The sequence below is a fragment of the Colobus angolensis genome, unplaced genomic scaffold (assembly GCF_000951035.1).
Source record: "Colobus angolensis palliatus isolate OR3802 unplaced genomic scaffold, Cang.pa_1.0 Scaffold26, whole genome shotgun sequence".
Taxonomy (NCBI): domain Eukaryota; kingdom Metazoa; phylum Chordata; class Mammalia; order Primates; family Cercopithecidae; genus Colobus; species Colobus angolensis.
The window spans coordinates 8640917-8660037 of NW_012115821.1; the positions used below are offsets into that span (position 1 = coordinate 8640917).

A 19121-nucleotide genomic window follows, 5' to 3' on the forward strand; every position below is an offset into this window, starting at 1 on the left:
AAACAGATGTAAGGAAAAACTAGAACTTATTTTTATAACTTTGAAAACAGCAATGTTTGTGTTCTTCTAGGGTGTAAAGCTTCTTCCTGGTAATGAGGTTCTTCCCACCACACTCCCCCATGCCTGCTCTATAAAATTACACACAGTGAGACTGAGAACTACATAAAAGGCCCACTCAGCATACAGTGATTTAATCTCTGCTGCTTGTCACCTCACTATGGGAGCTCAACAGAAACAACAGCCTTGATTACATAACCTACAATCATTTTCAGTAAGTGTCCCAATCCTGGTCTTTAAAAGCCTGTTCAGATCTTACCTAAATAGAACAAGCTTCAGAGCAAGCCCTATGAGGTTGAAAGGGTCTTATGTAAATTAACGCTTTGAGTCTTTACATTTCCCTCTGTTCTCGCTGGAGCAGCAGTGCTGGGGCACTATCAGGGTTCCCAGCCAAAGCCAAGTTTACTGTTCCTCTGTATTTTCATAGATTAGCAGTCTAACTCTCTCTTAGGAAGTCTTAAATCCAGCTTCGTCATTTTGTAGGAAACTGAGGTTCAGCAAGGGGTTCTGTGGTTGTCATCATCTGGTTGTTCTGATCCCATGCCCTACTCCTCCCATGCTCTGGATCTCAGTCTGGGGCCTGATCCTGTCCAACTGGCTTCCAGTTACATTCAGCCATTGGGAAGCTCTGGTGGGAGACTGGAGGGTTAGAGCAAGGGAAAAACTAGGGAATTTCACCCCTTTCTCTTGTTGCTTTGGTGAGCATCTCTCATAGTAGCTGCATCCCTTCCTTGGTTCCTGAACCCACTGGATGCCTTCTCTCACCATGTTCTCAGCTTGTGCTAGACGGGCTCCACCCTGGGCTCTAACAAGACCACTTCCTCTCATTGTGCCTCTTGCCTAGGAGTCAATACATTTTTGAAAAAAAAAAAAAGGTGGGGGGGGGCAAGAGTAAATACTTTGGGCTTTATGAGTCAAAAGGCAAAACTGAGGATAGTATTTTGTAGTTACTTATGTAGCATTTAAAGCATAAACATTTAGGCCGGGTGTGGTGGCTCATGCCTGTAATCCCAGTACTTTAGGAGGCCGAGGCAGGCGAATCACTTGAGATCAGGAGTTTGAGAACAGCATGGCCAACATGGTGAAACCATGTCTCTACTAAAAATACAAAAATAGCTGGCATGGTGGTGTGTGCCTGTAGTCCCAACTACTCGGGAGGCTGAGGCACGAGAATCACTTGAACCCAGGAGGTGAAGGTTGCAGTGAGCCCAGATCACACCACTGCCCTCCAGCCTGGGTGACAGAGCAAGACTGCCTCAAAAAAAAATTATATATAAGCATATACATATAAGCCTTTAAAAGTGTAAAAGCCGTTCTTTACCTGTGGGCCATATACAAACAGGTGGGGGGCCAGCCAGTTCTATTCAACAGCTTTTCTTTGTCAATCCTTGCTCTACCCCTAGGGGTGGCTTCCCTCCGTTGTTCATCTTCAGATTGCCTCAAGGACCCTTTCCAAATCATCCAAACCCTGTGTACCTAATTCTCTACATTAACTTTTTGTAATTGAACCACCTGGCATGAGCTCTCTTTTCCTGAATGGACCCTGACCGATTTGGGCGATGACTTGTTTAAAATCATATTCCATGAAGTGGGATTATTATCTACTTCATAAATTTCTTATTGCTTTCTGGTCTTCAGAAATATGTTCACAAACACATCTCAATGGAATTGTGCAGATTCATCATTCAAGTCAAATCGGCGGGTTGTCTTCTTGTGTTTTGACTACTCACACAGTGATGAAAAACTAGTGGCTCCACCTGCAATCCCTGCACTTTGGGAGGCTGAGGTGGGTGGATCACCTGAGGTCAGGAGTTCAAGACCAGCCTCCCAACATGGTGAAGCCCCCATCTCTACTAAAAATACAAAAATTAGCTGAGTGGTGGTGGCTGCCTGTAATCTCAGCTACTTGGGAGGATGAAGCATGGAGAATCACTTTAACCAGGGAGGCAGAGGTTGCAGTGAGCTAAGATGGCCCCACTGTACTTCAGCCTGGGTGACAAAGTGAGACTCCATCTCAAACAAAACAAAACAACCCAAAAAACAAAAAACCTAGTAGGTCCAAGGGGTGCCCATGAACCAAAATCAGGAACAAGAAACAAAATATTAAAATTGGTCCCTAGACTGACACACTACCCAACATCACTGAGAAAAGTGATGGAAAAACTAACGAACAGGACTGGGCTGTAGATGCACATTACCATTGGAAGTGGAGCCTGGAAGGCCATGCATGGCATGCTACATACCATGCCTTCCCTCTCTGCTGCCTCCACGCTGGGTCAAGCCACCACCATCTCTTTCTTGGATGGCTGCAGCCACCTCCTTACTGGCCTTCTTCACTTTACCCCTGCTCCATGACCTCTTAAGTGAATTTATTTTTATTAGCCATAAGCAAGATCTTTTACAAAGTATGTCTCCTTTCCAATGCCTTCCCATTTCACTCAACATCAAATCCAGTTTCCTCCTATGAACCCACAACACCCTACAGGATCCAGTCTCTGCCTCCTTTTTCAACTTCATCTCCTGCACCTCTCCTCTTCCTCATTCCAATCCAGCAAAACTGGTTTCTTTGCTGGTTCTCAAACTCTCCCCAAACTCAGGTTTCAGGCCTCTGCTCTTGTCCTTTGCTCTCCCTGGAATATACCCCTCAGACATCTTTGAGGCTCTCCCTCTCCTAATTCTTTCAGGTCTGCACTCAAATTTCATTTCACCAGCAAGGTTTTCCCCCAATCAGCTAATCTAAAATAGTACAGCTTCTCTCTTTATTCCTTAATCTTCCTAATTTCCTCTCAAGACTTTTACCATTACCTGATACCTACTGGGATTGCATCCCTGTCTCTTTGGTGTCTCATGTTACTCCCCTCTCCACTTAGGAGTCTCTGTTTATTCCCCCAGATTCCAGTCTTTTCTCTCTAAAGGCCATGCCCATGCTTTTGCCTTTGCTTAGAACATTCTAAGTGATGTTCCCTCTGAGTATGTATTATTTGGTCCTCACCAATACTTATTTTACTTCTCTGCACAATGTTCATTTTCTTCATAGAAATTACAATTGTAAAATTATGTACATGCATACATGCATATATATGTATTTATTTATATTTCTCACTTCTTTGTCTTTCTCCCATCTCCAACTAATTGTAAATTTTGTGAGGGAAGCAGTCACGTCTACTTCACCAACAAATGCATACCAAGTGCCTATATAATTCACGGCCTTATACACTGCAGGTGCTTAATAAAGAATTAATGAGAATAATTAAATTATACAGGATGGGGTCGTTCACAGATCTAGGAAAAATGATTGAAGGATCTCCTTATCGTATTAGAAGCTGTTGGTTGCCCACCTATATCTCTCTTGTTCTCACCATTTCTGTATACAATGATGGCTTTCTAATGTCAGCATCCATGAATTTGCAAGAAGACTTTCTTCAGCTGTAGGCACATGCTAGGTCTGCATGCAGTCCCAGGGAATTAACACCCACAGGAGCAGCTTTTGGCCAGTGACCAATAGGAGTGAGGGTATAATTACCCAGCCTCATCACCTGCCAGATGGATTTACTGTTGGGGCATGTTGCCCACAGTTTCCTAAAAATCTTAAGATGCCCTGGTTGCCAAAGGTGGTATCTTGCCAATTAATCCAGCTTTCTTCCCTTCTCTGTCTCATGTCCCCATTCCTCACTGGTGCTTCCAGGATCACCTTCCAAGAAAACTACTTGCACTCAAATCCTGGTCTCAATATGTGTTTTTGCAGAAACTCAAACTAAAATATCCATTCTACCCAATTCCCCACCACCACTCTCCTTTTGGGGAAGCGTTGCAACAGAAGTGTTCCAATCTTGCAATTATACAGATTGAGAGGGGAACAGTGGGGTGGAGATAGGGTAGACTAATTTGTCATTCACTAACTTTTTTCATTTAACCTCTTTCATGCCAACAGCCATGGTGCATATTTGGATCATTTTCTGTGATTTCCAAGACGTTCCCTACAAATGATAGTTCCTCTCTTTACTACAGAAACTTCCAAACAGGACTGTCATACTTGATCTACAGCTGAATTCTGGTGCCAATTTCTTTCACTAGACTCCCTTAATAATAACAGCCACAACAATGATAGCAACTCAGGGAACATTCAATGTGTGCCAGACTCTGTACTACACAACTAACTCACATTATCTAATTGAATGGTTGCAACCACACTATAAGGAAGGTACAGGTATTATTGCCTTTTTATAATAAGGAAACTGAGGCCCAACAAAGTTATGGGCCCAGGACGCTTCCACTGCACAATTCACTACCATTTAGGGAGCTATGTCTTGCCCAACCACTAGGCAACAGAGTTTGGATTTGGCTAGAAATTCACCATTAGCCCTTTGGCCACACCACCTCTACGTCTCCCAAAGTCTCTGCCCTGTAGCACCACCAGGTCTCATCATACACAAAATTTATTTTAAGGCAAAACATTAGAATGAGATGCTGTAGCTATAAAGTTTCTGAAATTTTAGGCACAAAGAGTGAAACCCTTTGGTAATGAGAAATAATAAATGAATACTTAAATGTAATTGCAAGTGCAGCATTTCCTGAACACAAGATATAAAAAATTGCAGCCCTTCGCACTTTTATTTTCCCCAAATTGGCTATCATGGTAAAAAAACAAAAAAAAATGTTTCTCATCACTGCTCTTGGTTATGCATCTTAGGGATAAAATGCTTTCTTCCTGGCAGAGCTAGCGTTACTAGATAATGGCCCAAACTCCACAGTTTTCCTGGCATCTACTTGCACCTGCCCCCGTGTTCCCAACAGGGGTGGGGGAACGACAGAGCAAGTGGCTAGAGTCATGAGCAGGGGAATGGTGCTTATTCGGCCAGCACCCAGCTGAGCAGCACCGGCTTTGCTCTCCCTCAATGTGGAACCTCTCATTGAACTGAATTTCACAGATTGCAAAGATCAGACTAAGCCTCAGTATCCTACTCCACCGATGCCAATTTCCCAAGGATTATGCTAGTGCCACTAAGAGTTCTCCATTCTGTCACTTTGAGGGGGAGTTTTCATTTCCCCATTAGTTAAATTTTTAAAAAAGACCTAATAGTAATACATCCTAGGGCAACCCAAATAAACATTAAATATTTAAAAGCAAGTTAATCAAGAGACAGTTAAATATGTGCACCCTTTAATGTTTTTATATAGGCAGAGGCAGGGTTGGGGAAGATCCCATTCTGAGTAAAATATAATAAACTGGCCATTTGTTGTCTCAAGGGTAATTTTGCTAATTAACCAGAATAAATATCTTTTCTAGCACTCTAGTTGATTTTTAATTGCCCTTACTCGATAATGAAATAAAAACAATATGCCAAATGACAATGTATTGAATGCCAGGTCTTGTTTTAAGCATTTTATATATATATGTCTTATTTAATACTTATAACAATACTATGAAATAGGTAACATTGTTTCTGTTTCACAGATAAGGAACGGAAGTGATAAGCAATTTTCTCAATATCATACAGCTAGTAAGTAGCTGAGTGGAGGATTTGAACCTATGTAGTCTGTCTCTAAAGTCCAAGCTACACTATATTCCTTCAGCTTTAACAGTGTAAAACAGTTGGCACAAGTGCGAAAAGAGTATTTGATTCACTTATAATCTTGCCACCTAGAAATAAATATGTTAACATTTTGGTGCAGTGGTTATGACATAATCTTTATAAATATAACTAGTTTTTGTAGTTTACCCAAACCTTTGAGGAGGAAGGTTGTAAGGTTTATCACCAAATTTGGAGAATACACTCGGGATGGGCTGATCTAAAATACAAACTATGTCTAACCAGGTTTCATTTCAGAGGCCCCATGCAGCACCTCCAAAATCTCAGCCATCATCTGATTTTCAGAAAATCTGAAGCTGACATTGAAGGACACCCTACTATGACCGTCAATTGGGAGAAACCTACCATATATACTAAGATTCTATGGGTGGAGAAAACCAACCATGGCTTCGTATGAGACCTGAACTGAAAACGACAAGGGGAAGTGTTGTGAACTGAAGTGACTGATTTCCAGCCAAACTATTTGTTTGTTTGTTTGTTTTTGAATGAGTATTACGGTATAATATGATTTAGAGTGAGAAGAAGTAGGGATTTACTCTGTCGATTGATCAATCAAGCAACTGATCAATCTATCTACTCATCTATCTATCTTGTGTAAAGATGGTAATGTTCTCATGCAATGCCAATGTCTTAGGTTGGACTTCTAAGAAGCAGCCCCTGAGATCAAGATTTGAGTGCAACTCCTTAGAGGATTCAGCTCTGAAAACACCAATAAGGCAGTGGAGAAGTGAGACAGAAAAGGTAAAAAAAGGTATTGAAAGGTGTGTTAATGATCAGGTTTGCACTGTGGGTGGATCGGTCCTGTTGGTGCCTCTGGGAAATGTTATGGTACATGACTTAGTGTTGTGCCACATGACAGGTGAGGAAGTTGGGATTGTTATCCTCCAACTCACATTTGTCATTGGGTAAAGGCTGCTCCAAGAGACATTACTCTCCAGCATTTCTTGCCTGCCCTGCCTATAGACCAAGCAGGTTCCGGTGGTGAGAGAAAGCCCTTTAACAGTCACAGGGACTTATGGCTTAGCGTGGTGGCCCACACCTGTAATCCCAGCACTTTGGGAGGCCAAGGTAGGTGGATCACTTGAGGTCAGGAGTTTGAGATCAGCCTGGCCAATATGGTGAAATCCTCTCTACTAAAAATACAAAAATTAGCCAGGCATGATGGTGCACATCTGTAATCCCAGCTACTCAGAAAGCTGAGGCATGATGAAGGACAATTTTGCTAATTATCTGAAACAGTGATTACTAATCTCATATCTAAAATAATGCTTAAAATTGACAGCAAACAATATTTTTATTTTGATGAGGTCTCAAGACATGGAAGTGACATAACAACTACTTTATTTTTTATTATAAATCTTCTGTTATTCCCTATATTTAGTTGTTCTCAAATGAAGGAAGATTTTTACAAACTGAAAATCTTTTTTATTAGTTATTTGTTCAACCAAGGTCATAAATTTATCATCATGGCATTCAATGAGCTGGTTACTTCCAAGAAACAAGAGGTGAGCACCTTCTCTACTAGAAGGTCATTAAAAAACTTAGTCTCTTACTCCACAAATATATCTTGAAGGCTTAAGATAAGCAAATTAGGGTCCTTCAAAATTGTCATTGTATTGGTCTGAGAGAAAATATACTGAATTCTATTTTCCATTCCCCAACAGCTCGGCATGCTTTCTCTCCAACTGAAATGTCCCATGAAAGTTTTTAATAACCATCATTAACTATTTTCTATGGCTTTTTCTTGGTTTTTCACTCCTTTCTTTCTTTGAGGTACTCAATGCTGCTGAATGGTAGCATCCGTAAAGTTTTCTTTTTTTTTGTATTTTATTTTATTTCTGTTTTTATTTATTTTACTTTAAGTTCTGGGATACATGTGCAGAAAGTTTTCTTACCTTCTGAAAAACCTGAACTTTCTGGTTTGTCCGACTTCTTTTCCATTGGGTCTTCTCCTATTGGTCTCTTTCAGTGACCCCTTTCATTCATTTTTTACAAGCACTGGCATCCTCCATAGTTCCCATTCTGTCTCTCTTGGTGACCTCTCTTCATCTAGGTGTGACTTCATGATGATGACTCTTAAAGCTTCATTTTCAGTATTCACCTCTCTCATCTTACATAGGGTTTAGCATGAAACTTCCTGATAGAAAATTCCCCTGTGCTTCTAACAAGCATCTCAAACTCTGCATGATCAAATCCTAACTTGTACTCTCTACTTCAAAATAGATTTCCTTGTTATTTTCCTTTTGTCAGCTTTAACTTCTTCTTCCTACTCAACTTACAAGGAATTCAAGGTGTTCTATAATCAGGGAAAAAAATGGCCTTTCTAACTTTATCACTTTTGTCCATCATAAATTTTTGTTCTATTCACCATGCTCCAAACAGTCTGGACTTTGCTTTCTTCTTGTTTTTATTCAAATCATAAAATTTAAAAAATCTGAAAGTTTAAATTTAATTTTCTGTGTGATGTCAACAAAATGTTTCTCAGCCCAGTCTCCTCAAACAGTACAATAGTAGCCTCCTTCACAGAGTCTGTGTAATGACTACGTAATCTAATATATGTCAAAGTATCTAGCACAGTGTTTGGCACATTGTGCCTTTGCAATAGATGTTCACGTCTGTTCATTCATTCATCATTCTGACCCGTCTCCAGTACCTCTGCCATGAAAATTTTTGTTCCCGTAGCCCCTTAACCTCTCAACTCTGTCCTTCTCTATCTTTTATTCATGTATAAGTTTAAAATATTACTTGGCATTCCTAGAGTAGGCTTTCTACAAATATATTAAGTACCTTAAAATGAGACACCCTACTTTCCACTTCTGTGCATAAAGGAAGTACCAAAAATATGGAATGTAGAACTACTCTCCTGCTAGTTATCAAGTAAATTTCATACCAAATTTAGTATATTATTGCAGATAGAAAACAATTAAGTAATAGTTGTTCATTTTAATCACAAATAATAAGGAAGATAAGGTGACGAATGTTTTATTTCTATGACAAAATGATACATTTCTGGATATCAATTATTTCTGATAGGAATCAGGAACACATACATATGGTGCTGTAAAGGAGATATGCACTTTGGCATATTTATTAGAAGCAGCACATTAATATTTTGTGAGTTATCTAGAATTTTCAACACTGACATCTTACATCCTAAAACATGTGTTTGATAACTGGTTAAGTAGCTTCCTTTGATGTATCATTTACAAACTAATTGTTTTTGTTCAAATGACTTGACTTTATTGTCCTTTTGGTCTTTGCAATACACTGAATAGTTAAAAGCTACTGAATGTTCTTATCTTATTTCTGAGATTATCATCAAATCATTGGCATCGGCTTGTGACATTTTAGAAGAAAATAACTTTTTTAAGCATAAGCAATGCTTTCATAATCTGCTACTTCAAATCGCTGAGTTGTCTCAACAGCTGCTTCTTGCCATTCACCTTGAAAATAGAGTTTTTTCATCTACTTCAATCCCTTTAGAATTTCAGATGGGGTTCCTACAAGTTATTTCTCTCCAGAGCTGTGTCTTATCATTGCATCTCACTGGAAGCCATAGGATGACTCATTTTTAAAGAGTGCTTTTAAAATTACCAAGGTATAATATGCGTATTTTAATAAATTCAAATAATACTCAAGTATGTAGAGTTAAAAGTAAATGTATGACCTCTGCATACCAATCACACGTCCCTCCCCAGAAGTAATCCCTATTAACTGTTTGTCTGTATCCTTCCAGACTTTACGTTTTACAAATATATATAAACATATAGGTGCATAAGTTTAAAATTATATTGTGCATTTACTATTATGTTTTTTTCTTAACATGCTGCTACTTACTTTCTCTTTGGTAATACATTTTAAACGTCTTTCTATGTCTGTACATTCACTTTTAAAATTTCTGCATAGGACTTATGTAAATAATTCATTGAGTCTGCTTCCTGCTGATGGACATTCAAGTTTGTTTCAGTCTTTTATTATTAACAACACTGAAGTGCACATCATTACATGCATATTACATGCATGTATTTGTGTATTTATATGAACATTTTTGAAGGTAGAGATCTAGAAATGGTATTGCTGGATTAAATAGAATGTACATTTAAATTTTGATACCTACTTCCAATTGTCCTCCAGAAAGGCTTTATCAATATACACTATTTCCAACCACATGTGAGAATCTACATTTCTCTCCACGCTTTATAATGTTGGATATCATTACTTCTTACTTTTTAATTATTTATATTACCAACATCTTGCTAACCGTACTTCTTCTGAAACAAATGTCTTCATAATAATCTGTATAAATCCTGGCTTATTACTGAGATTTTCCCCATAATGGTACAGGTTATGAATATGTACATGGATAATGGTACATGTTAAAATATGCAAATGTAAAATTGAAATTGCAACCCTAGTAAATTAAGCTGTTTTGGAAAGGTGTGTATATCTCCTAGATGAACATTAATGGGGGCAAATTACAAGACATTCTATAAAAGGAGATTGGTTAATCCTTCCTTAATAGTAGACAGTAAATGTAAGGTGTGGTAAGCAGGGTGGCAAACAATTTCTTGCTTTATCCTACAACAGTGGTTTTAGAATTGTTTCTAGGAGACCTAGGGCTCCCAGAAGATCTTACAGGGTCTGTACGGTGGGGAGTGGGCAAGGTGTGTGGCAGGGAGAAGGCTGAGGAGGACTGGCTGGGGGCTTTAAGTTCCCTTCTTCTCCTGCTCCGACTGTCTCAGTAACTCATGTCTATTTTATACATGGAGCTTCTGAGTGAGATAATGTTTGAAAGAAAAGCTGTGCTACTAAAAAATATAATGATTAACCATATTTATTTCAGAATCCAAGTAAAAATCTTTTAAATGAGGGGGCTGCTATAGATGGCAATACATTTTGATCTAATTTCTCTAGTTGCCTTTCACTGGGCCAGTCATTTGAATTTGTAGTCTTGGGAAGAAATTAAAGAAGCCCAGTGCTGGAAACTGTGATTGAAGTGTCTTCTCACATTGTATCCTTAAGCAGGGATTTTATGAAATTAGTATTACTCTGCTCTCCCCTGCCACACCAGCTCAGGCACTCGTTTCTAGTTCAGATAGGTCTCTTGATTACTCTCCTCCAGTTTGAGGAAAAGACTGAGAGTCCTAGGCTCTGGTAGTTCAATGTTTAGGGACTTGCTGCCTTTTAAATCTTGAGAGATTGACTTTTAAGTTACCTGCTCCTGCCACATCTCTTGGTGGGAAATCACTGCAGAAGCCATGCTGAACTTATGTTTTCATGTATAATGTTACCAAGCATCCCAGCCCTGCTGTCCGGCCATTGGCAGTTCTCATCTCTTGTCCTAGATCCTGCATGTTAATCTGAAAGCATGCGTTGTCTTGGCCACTCTCCTCCAGAAGCCAACAGGTTGGTCCAGAACTTTCAGAAGTCAAGCGCTTGCATGTCCACTTCCAGCAGCACAGCACAGCTCTTATTACTAAATTTCCAGGGATTATATGCTTAATATTTCTGAGCTTTCTATTCTTTTACTCTTTTATTAGCTAGTTAGGAGAGTATCTACTTGAGCAAGGTATTTGCAACTTTTGTCAGCTCTACTCTTAAAAACCAGTAAGAATATTGGTATCAATGCTACCTCTCTATGATGATTCATCACCTATGAACGGAGTCATCTTTGTCTTAGACTAGGAACACTTCACTTAATATATATTAAGTATACCTATACACATATATATACTTTATATATAATATATAATATATATACACACACACACATATATATACTTAATATATAAATATTAAGGATGTGTTCCATAGTATACAGATACTCTGGGATACTCCATGAAAAAAAAGTTTCTGCAGTCAAATGTATTTGGGAAATAATCTGTCATTCTTGTTGATTCAAAATGTGCATTAGAAAGGCAAAGTGCTAAAAATATTTCTTGAATTTATTTGATCGTACTTTAAAATTACTTCTCCAGTTTCCCTTTCTTTTTCTCTCCCTCTTTCTCTTTGTAGCAAGTTTTTTTTTCTTTTTTTTTTTGTTTTTGGAGCAGAGTCAGTTCTGTCTTGAAGGCACAACTCATAAATCCTCCCAGTGCCCACACTAGGTGGTGAGTGGGCACAGTGTTTGGGCATTCCGTGGGTGCAGGCAGAATCCTTTCTGTTTACCCAGAAGTCCCCGGAAGACTGCATTTTTCTGAGACAAAGCACAGAAGAAAGAAAGACCCCTCTGTGAGGCTAGCAAGCATGAACCACCATTCCCTACCTGAATGGGTAGGCAAACGCTATGTCGATGCTGAGGTTACTTTCTGTCTTGTTGACGCAGTCCACACTCAGCCGCAGGCCTCCAGAATAGCCACCACATGTTGCAAATGCAAAGATTGCAAAAAGCTGTGGAGAACAAATAAACAAACAGAAGGCAGTTATTAGGATGATGCTGCTCTAATGAGATATATCAAAAGCAGCTTAATGTCTGGATTGAGGGAAGTTATAGTCCTTCTGAAGAAGAGCATTGCACTTGGTTCAGCTGGAAGATGAAGGTAGAATGGAGTGAGGACTGGGGACGTGGTGTCTAAAATAATTGTCTGGCAAGTGAGAGAAATGTGGCTTGGAGAATAAATAAAGACAAACCAAAATAGCTGTGTTTGAGTGTGTAAATAGCTGTCATGCCTCAGACAGCACAGGCATAATCCCATAGTTAAAGGCCTGGAAAGCACTGCACTAATTGGTTAATAACGGATGTCTCCAGGTAGGAAGACGTGGGGATGTATCCTGCTCTCTTTGTTTGTCTGTATTTTCTACCATAAATATGATTTGTCTTTTGGAATAATATATATATCAGTATTTCAAAGTCATGGTCAGAGAATTCTAGAGCTAAGAGTTTGAGGAAGAGTAGGTGAGTTTCTAAGAGGTGCTATTTTAGAGCACAAGATCTCAGTACATTTCAGCTTCCAACTTTCACTGGTGGTTACATCTCTGTGTTGGTTGCTGCTTCTAAGTCAATATTAAAAGTTTCAACAGTTAATGTCATGGTCTGTCCTGGTGTAGAATGTGAATCTGTGGGGAACCAGGCACCAATAATTAGGAGCAGGGACTCTGAGAAGTCTCCCAGAAAGAAGAGACACTTGGAAGACAGGATGGCCTAAGAGGGGACATAAGCAAATGCTAAACTAGGTTCATTTCGTAATTTGGCTAAGCTCAAAAGAATTTCTTGCTCATTTCTAAAGGAAGTCGATGAAATGCACCTAACACTAACATGCTGCAATATTCCAATTTATCTTAATTGAACTTTGAAATCCAGCTTCTTACAATAGTTTGGGGTCATTATTGGAAACACTAGATCATTTTGCACAGTGAGAGGAGTTATTGCACAGAAGTCAACTGGGGTCAAAGGCTCTGGAATGTGACCTTGGGAAAGCTGCTTAATTTCCTCTTGCCTTGATTTCCTCATTGAAAAATAGCATTGAGGGTAACTCTTCTGGGTCATTTTGCTATTTGTGGTGTGACACAGACAGTTGCTGTGGCCAAGAAGGCTGCTGGAGCTGGCAAGATCACCAGGTCTTTCCAGAAAGTTCAGAAGGTGAAATGAATATTATCTATAACACCTGCCACCTCAATCTTAATCAGGGGTAGAAAAAAAGCCTCAGAATTTTTTTTGTCTTAATTGGCCACTTAACTTTAGTAGGAAAAGACTGACTGATGATAACAAGGCATTGTGAAACCTTCACAGGCAAAGCAGTATTTTGTGAGTCATGTGTATGTGTGTGTGTGTGTGTGTGTGCACACATGTGTGTGGCAGTTTTAAGTGACTAGTTTTTAAGATATGTATTTTAAAAATGGAAAGAACTTGACCAAAAGACATAAGGATTGTAGTAAGAGTGAAATGTGTTAACATGTGGAAAGCATTTAGAACAGGTCCTGACACTGCATAAGCTCTCAATAAATGTTAACGAATATTACTGTAAATAGCAGATGCTCCTTAATAAGATGTTCCGGGCCATAAAATAGGAAATTTATGCTTAATCCCTAGCTAAATCTCTCTGGCTGTCTGCCCCAGTGAATCAACATCCAAGCAGTCCAGAAAAACTGATCTTTTTAACTTTGTTAGCTTTTGTTGCACAGGATTTGATGAAGCATTCAGAAGCTATTCCAACTCGCTCCACAATCTAGGGTTGAGCCACAGAACGCTGAAGCTGAAGGGAATTCCATCTTTAGGCCCCTGGTCTGGACTTGCTTACTCCTCGTGACCAAATGCTCTCTTCCTGTAACCAATTAGTATTAGTCATATTAGTAGAAATAAAGAGAAAGTTATTTTAATGGTTCAATGCTTAATTCTAGTTTTCATCAGCCAACACTGGATGTCGCAACCCTTTGTGCCACATCAAGATAGCGTCTTTGGTAAGAAAGAATAGAATGATGGAGTCCAAAGCTCCATGCTGTGGCAATGGAGATAGCCCTTTCTGTCTCCAAGTTTCCTTATCCATAAAACAGGGATATCCCCTATGTCTTTCTGAATTTCTGAGAAAACTAAGTGAGATGGAATATGTATTTACATGCTACCCTCTTCCAATTCATACAGAGATTTGTGTGACATTTACATTTCTCTGGGGCCAGGAGTCCTAAGTGTGTGATAGGCAATTGTGCAGGTAAAAGTAAGAAAGGATTATACATTGTGGCCATTTTAAAGTGCCTACTATGGGCCAAGTATTGTGTCCACCACTTAACATACATGATTGTATTTCCTAGTGGCAACAATGTTGTGAGGCATGTGTGCATGGAGCTTAATACTCCTATAAGAAAGATATGGTAGAATAGCATAATTGTTTCAAAATGCTTCGTTCAAAAAATCCTTGAGACATTAAAATGTAGCAGATTGGAATTGAAGGATATAAAAACAAATGTCCATTTCAGTGCTTAATAGCTATAAAGAAACTGCCTTGGCCTTTCATCTTATATTAACCGCTTTATATATAGTAAGGTATTATTAATACTATCATATAACAAACTTAAGAAGGAATGGTAATTATGTATTTAACTAGTTCAAAATGTTAGATACATGGAAAGGAGGTGTCATGACTATTGAAACCACATACACCACAATATTTTCTTGTCACTTCTCTTGAGCTCTGAAAACACAAGCCATTGTAATCGAGTTAAATATGATACCTATGGGCTTTTGGGTTACATTTCTCCCTTCCCCATAGTCCTCACTGCTGTAAGGTACATGGATGTACTTTGGTCAACAAGTAGGCTGAGGCAGACATCCAGGCCTGCATGACTCAGCAAGTTTAGAGTGCAGGCACATACTCCACTAGTTATATGCCCTGTTTGTGTAAGCTCATACTTGGCTCAAAGCCACTATTGTCTGGAAAAGATATAACTGCCCTGCTGATGTGTTCTTGGGCCCAACATGGCTCTTGTGCAGGTGCAGGCACCCAGAGAAAAAGTGAAGCTACTCCCTGTAAGGGAGAATGACCATCTGGCAGATGGTCGGTTTGCTCGTGCCCAGAGAAAGAAAGAGTTAAGCTGCTAACCCTACAGCTGGTCTTGCAGGCTGGCCATGCAGCTGTGCATGGAAGACGGCTGCTGGGAGAAGCTGCAGAGCCAGAGCAGACAATCAAGGTAAAGGTGTAAGTAAGATGCTGATGAGAGAGCTGCTGAATAAAGCCATGTCTCATTTACCTGCTGTCTCTCAAGTGTTCTTCCAGTTCCCTGCCCTATGTCTACCCACTCCCCTCTGCCCTCAGCTGGGGCTGGAACCTGACCCTGAGCGTGTCACTTGGCGTAGTCATGGATCTAGCAATTGGCAAGGAGGATGAGATGAGGTGAGTGAGTCTTCAGTCCCTGAGGGCTCTTGAATCGACTTTGTGGCCACAGCATGAGCTGTGATACCTGGTGGCTGCCATGCTGTGAGGATGAGCCCCAGTGAAAACATGGGAGGCAGTGGACAGGTCTCCTGTGAGTGTGGAGAAGGCACTGAAGCACCTGGAAGTGCACGGCACCGAGAAAAAGAGTGTGCCAGTAGAGTCAGATGGGCATTTGTGGCTGTGCTGTAGGAAGTGCACGTCCAGTCCCTGAAGGACAAGCGCAGGGAGGAGGAGGAATCTCCGTTGTGGGCTTACCCTGTGATCCACCAGAAAATCGAACTTGAACAGTTGTTGGGTGTTCAAGTCCGAAGGTCAGCCCAGGGATTCCCTACCACAGTGAAACACATTTCCTATGGTGCCTGTGTCCCTGCTGAGTTGTGGGGGTTAAGCAAGTAATGTCGGCAGTCATGTACAGACTTAGTGAAAGTCATTTGAGAGAAGGACATTGCTGCGCAACCTGGTCCTGCTTGAGCATTCCAGTTCACAGGTTGCCTGCTGCAGTCAGGTGGAATTGTAAAGCCTTTTCTATTTGATAAGAGACTGGCTGAGATGCCCAGCTTGGGGGGGCACTGGATGACTAGAGCCACATGTGAACTTGGCAATCCACTGGTCCCTGCACCTGGATAAGTTTCCAGGCAAGGCTGCATAGACAGCTATGAAAGCTGGTCAGTGAAAGCAAAACCTGTGTCCTTGCACCTTGGCATCAGCTGCTTGACTCCCCATTTGTGCACTGTGTATCTCTCCCATACCTGAAAATGTTCTGGGGGTGGATATTTTACACGGCTTGGCAGCTGTGCCGTCTATAACAGACTTGATGGACCGTGTGACAGTGGAACTAGGATGGTGCAACTGTGTGGTGGACTTGACCAATGCATTTCTCTCCATTGACATTGCTCCAGAGAGCCAGGAATAGTTTGCCTTCATGGGAGGGCGAATCACAGTGTTGCTGCAGGGCTATATGTATAGCCCCACCATGTGTCATGATCTTATTGATGATGTTATGTTAACCTCTGATTCTCTTGCAGATTTAGAAGTGGCAATGCCTCACTTGCCTGGGATTGGGATGATAAGACTGAGGCAACCTTTCTGGCCAGAGGTGCCCATTTAAACTTAATGTACATGTGACCACAGATAGTTTCAGTTAGGGCTTTTAGCAGTGCATGGAGTGCCTCAGAATGCCAACAGGCTTTTGGTCACAGCTGTGGAAGAGAGTTGAGCTCCAGTATTCCTTAATAGAGAAGCAGTTAGTAATAGCAGGATGGGTACATTCATGGGTAATGACCCCCACCTTCCCCAGACTGAAAACGCAGTTAGTAACTGCATATGCTGCCCTTCAGCCTTGTGAGAGCATGGCAGGGTGGGTTACAGTCATTGTGTAGATGATTTACCCTATAGCAGGTTGGGTGCATTCATGGGTAACAACCTCCCAGACTGGGATGGCACAGACATCCAGTTTAGTGAAGTGGGGTGCCTCCTTGGAACAGTGGAGTACACTGAGTACAAGTCCCTTAGCAGCAGAATTACAAGAAGCCTTAGGATCTGTAGTCCTAATGCAAGATAAGGCCATGGGGCCTAAGGCATCCCTAGATCCTGCGCCTTCACTGTTAGGAAGGGTGTCCTTCCATTCCTAATAGGGTGTGGTATACAGATGGGTCTAGCCGAGGTGCTACTGCTGCCTGGACTGTTGTTGCAGTCCAGCCTAGTACTGACACCATACAGTTTGAAACCAGGCGTAGGCAAAGTAGCTATTGAGTTGAACTCAGGGCAGTGTGAATGGTAATCACCAAGGAGGTGACACCTATGGTAATCCATGCCAATAGCTGGACAGCTCACTGAAGCTTATATGTCAGGCTCATGTGTCAAGTCTATGTGTAGATATCGGGCCTGTGTGCCCACAGCTTATATGTATAACCTGTGCGTCCAAGGCCTATGTCTCCTTCAGCCTAGGGGGTGGAGTGTAAGGTACATGGATGTGCTTTGGTCAAGAAACAGGCCGAAGCAGACATCCAGGCCTGCATGACTCAGCGAGTTTAAGGCACAGGTGCATACTCCACTTGTTATATAACCTGTTTGTGTAAGCTCATACTTGGTTCAAAGCCACTATTGCCTGGAAAAGGCATAACTGACCTGCTGACACTGTGCTCTTGGGTTCAGCATGGCTCTTGTGCAGGTGCTGGTGCCCAGAGACAGTGAAGCTACTGACCCATGTAAGGGAGAATGACCGTCTGGCAGACAGACCAGGGGGAGCCAGGACACGGCTCAGCTTGCTGGTGCCCAGAGGGAGAGAAAGTTAAGCTGCTAACCCTACAGTTGGCCTTGCAGGCTGGTCATGCAGCAGTGCATGGGAGCCGGCTGCTGAAAGGAGCTGAAGAACCAGAGCAGACAGCTGAGATAAAGGTGTGAGGAAGCCACTGATGAGAGAGCTGCTGAATAAAGCTATGTCTCATTTACATGCTGTTTCTCAAGTGTTCTTCTAGCTCCCTGCCTCATGTCCACCCACTCCCGTCTGCCCTCAGCTGTGGCAGAAACCTGACCCTGAGCATGACAACTGCTTAAAGGGAAACCATACTATATGACTGATAATAAATTAACATGGGTTTGGCGAGGATTGAACATACGATGTCTGTAAAACACTGGAAGAGTCAGATCCTTCTGAGTGAATAACTTATTACAAGGATGTTTGATTCTGTATTTTGGGGTGTGAAATCAACTCCTCCAGGGAAAATCAGCCAGTGGCCTGGTCCTGTAATTGGAATACATCAAGACACAGTGAGGAGAGGGGACTGGAGGATCTCCAGGGGTCTGAGATTCTCTAGGTGTTGCCTTGAAAGAGTGGGAGGGGACTTCAGAAATCTTCCCACTGATTCCCCTCCCAGTTACTCGCCCAATCATTCCTCCTTACATGGGGAAGCAGAGCAGTTCTGGGGTGAGGCAGACCTAAGCTTGAGCCCATTTCCTAGATGTGTGACACTGGGCAAATCACTTCACTTCTCTAAACCTCAGTTCCCACATCTACCAAATCAAGACTAACATGCCTCATTCATTGGATGTTTAATGACAGATTTGCTATGTGCCAGCTGTTGGAGAACAAAAAAATTAAACAGTCACGTAAAAGACAAGGATAGGAGTTTCCCACCCACCATGGGGCTTAATGGTAGACGTGGGAGACACAACCAAAAAGCACATACAAATAAAATAATCTCAAATTGTGTCACACGTTTTGAGGGGAGTTATTCTGGACAGGAGGTTACACCTGGCGAGTATTACATTTAAGCTAAGACCTGGAAGATGAGTGAGAGGAAGCCCTGCAAAAACTGAGAGTTGGAAGTAGGATCCCGGTCTCTAGACTTCCCAAGTTAGTGTTCTAATTAGCTCTATGGTTGCGGGAAGAATGATGTTTGTTTGTTTGTTTTTGCCATATCGGTAAGAGTTGATTCTCAAACGATCCAGTCTTCTTCACCCAGAAATGTACCATAGGTGCTTTGGTGACCTGAGGTTCTCCATGTTTCTCTTGAGTGTCTCATAAACACATACCTGGAAGCTCATTACCAAAGCAAAGCAGGTGATATGTCCTTTCTTTCTCTTTCTTTCCTTCCTTCTTTCCTTC

General features: G+C 41.2%; 1 protein-coding gene and 1 long non-coding RNA gene across 3 annotated transcripts in view; one reads left to right on the forward strand and one right to left on the reverse strand.

Annotated features, from left to right (window-relative positions):
* Positions 1-19121, reverse strand: part of SYNPR (synaptoporin) — a 328993-nt gene that overhangs the window by 113290 nt on the left and 196582 nt on the right. For both annotated transcript variants that reach the window (XM_011947192.1, XM_011947194.1), the window contains one exon: positions 11914-12038. In XM_011947192.1, coding sequence (XP_011802582.1) covers positions 11914-12038 — 125 coding nt within the window. The remainder of the gene's footprint in view (positions 1-11913; positions 12039-19121) is intronic.
* LOC105515389 overlaps positions 1-19121 on the forward strand; it is a 130090-nt gene that overhangs the window by 57277 nt on the left and 53692 nt on the right. The gene's annotated exons all lie outside the window — the stretch shown is intronic.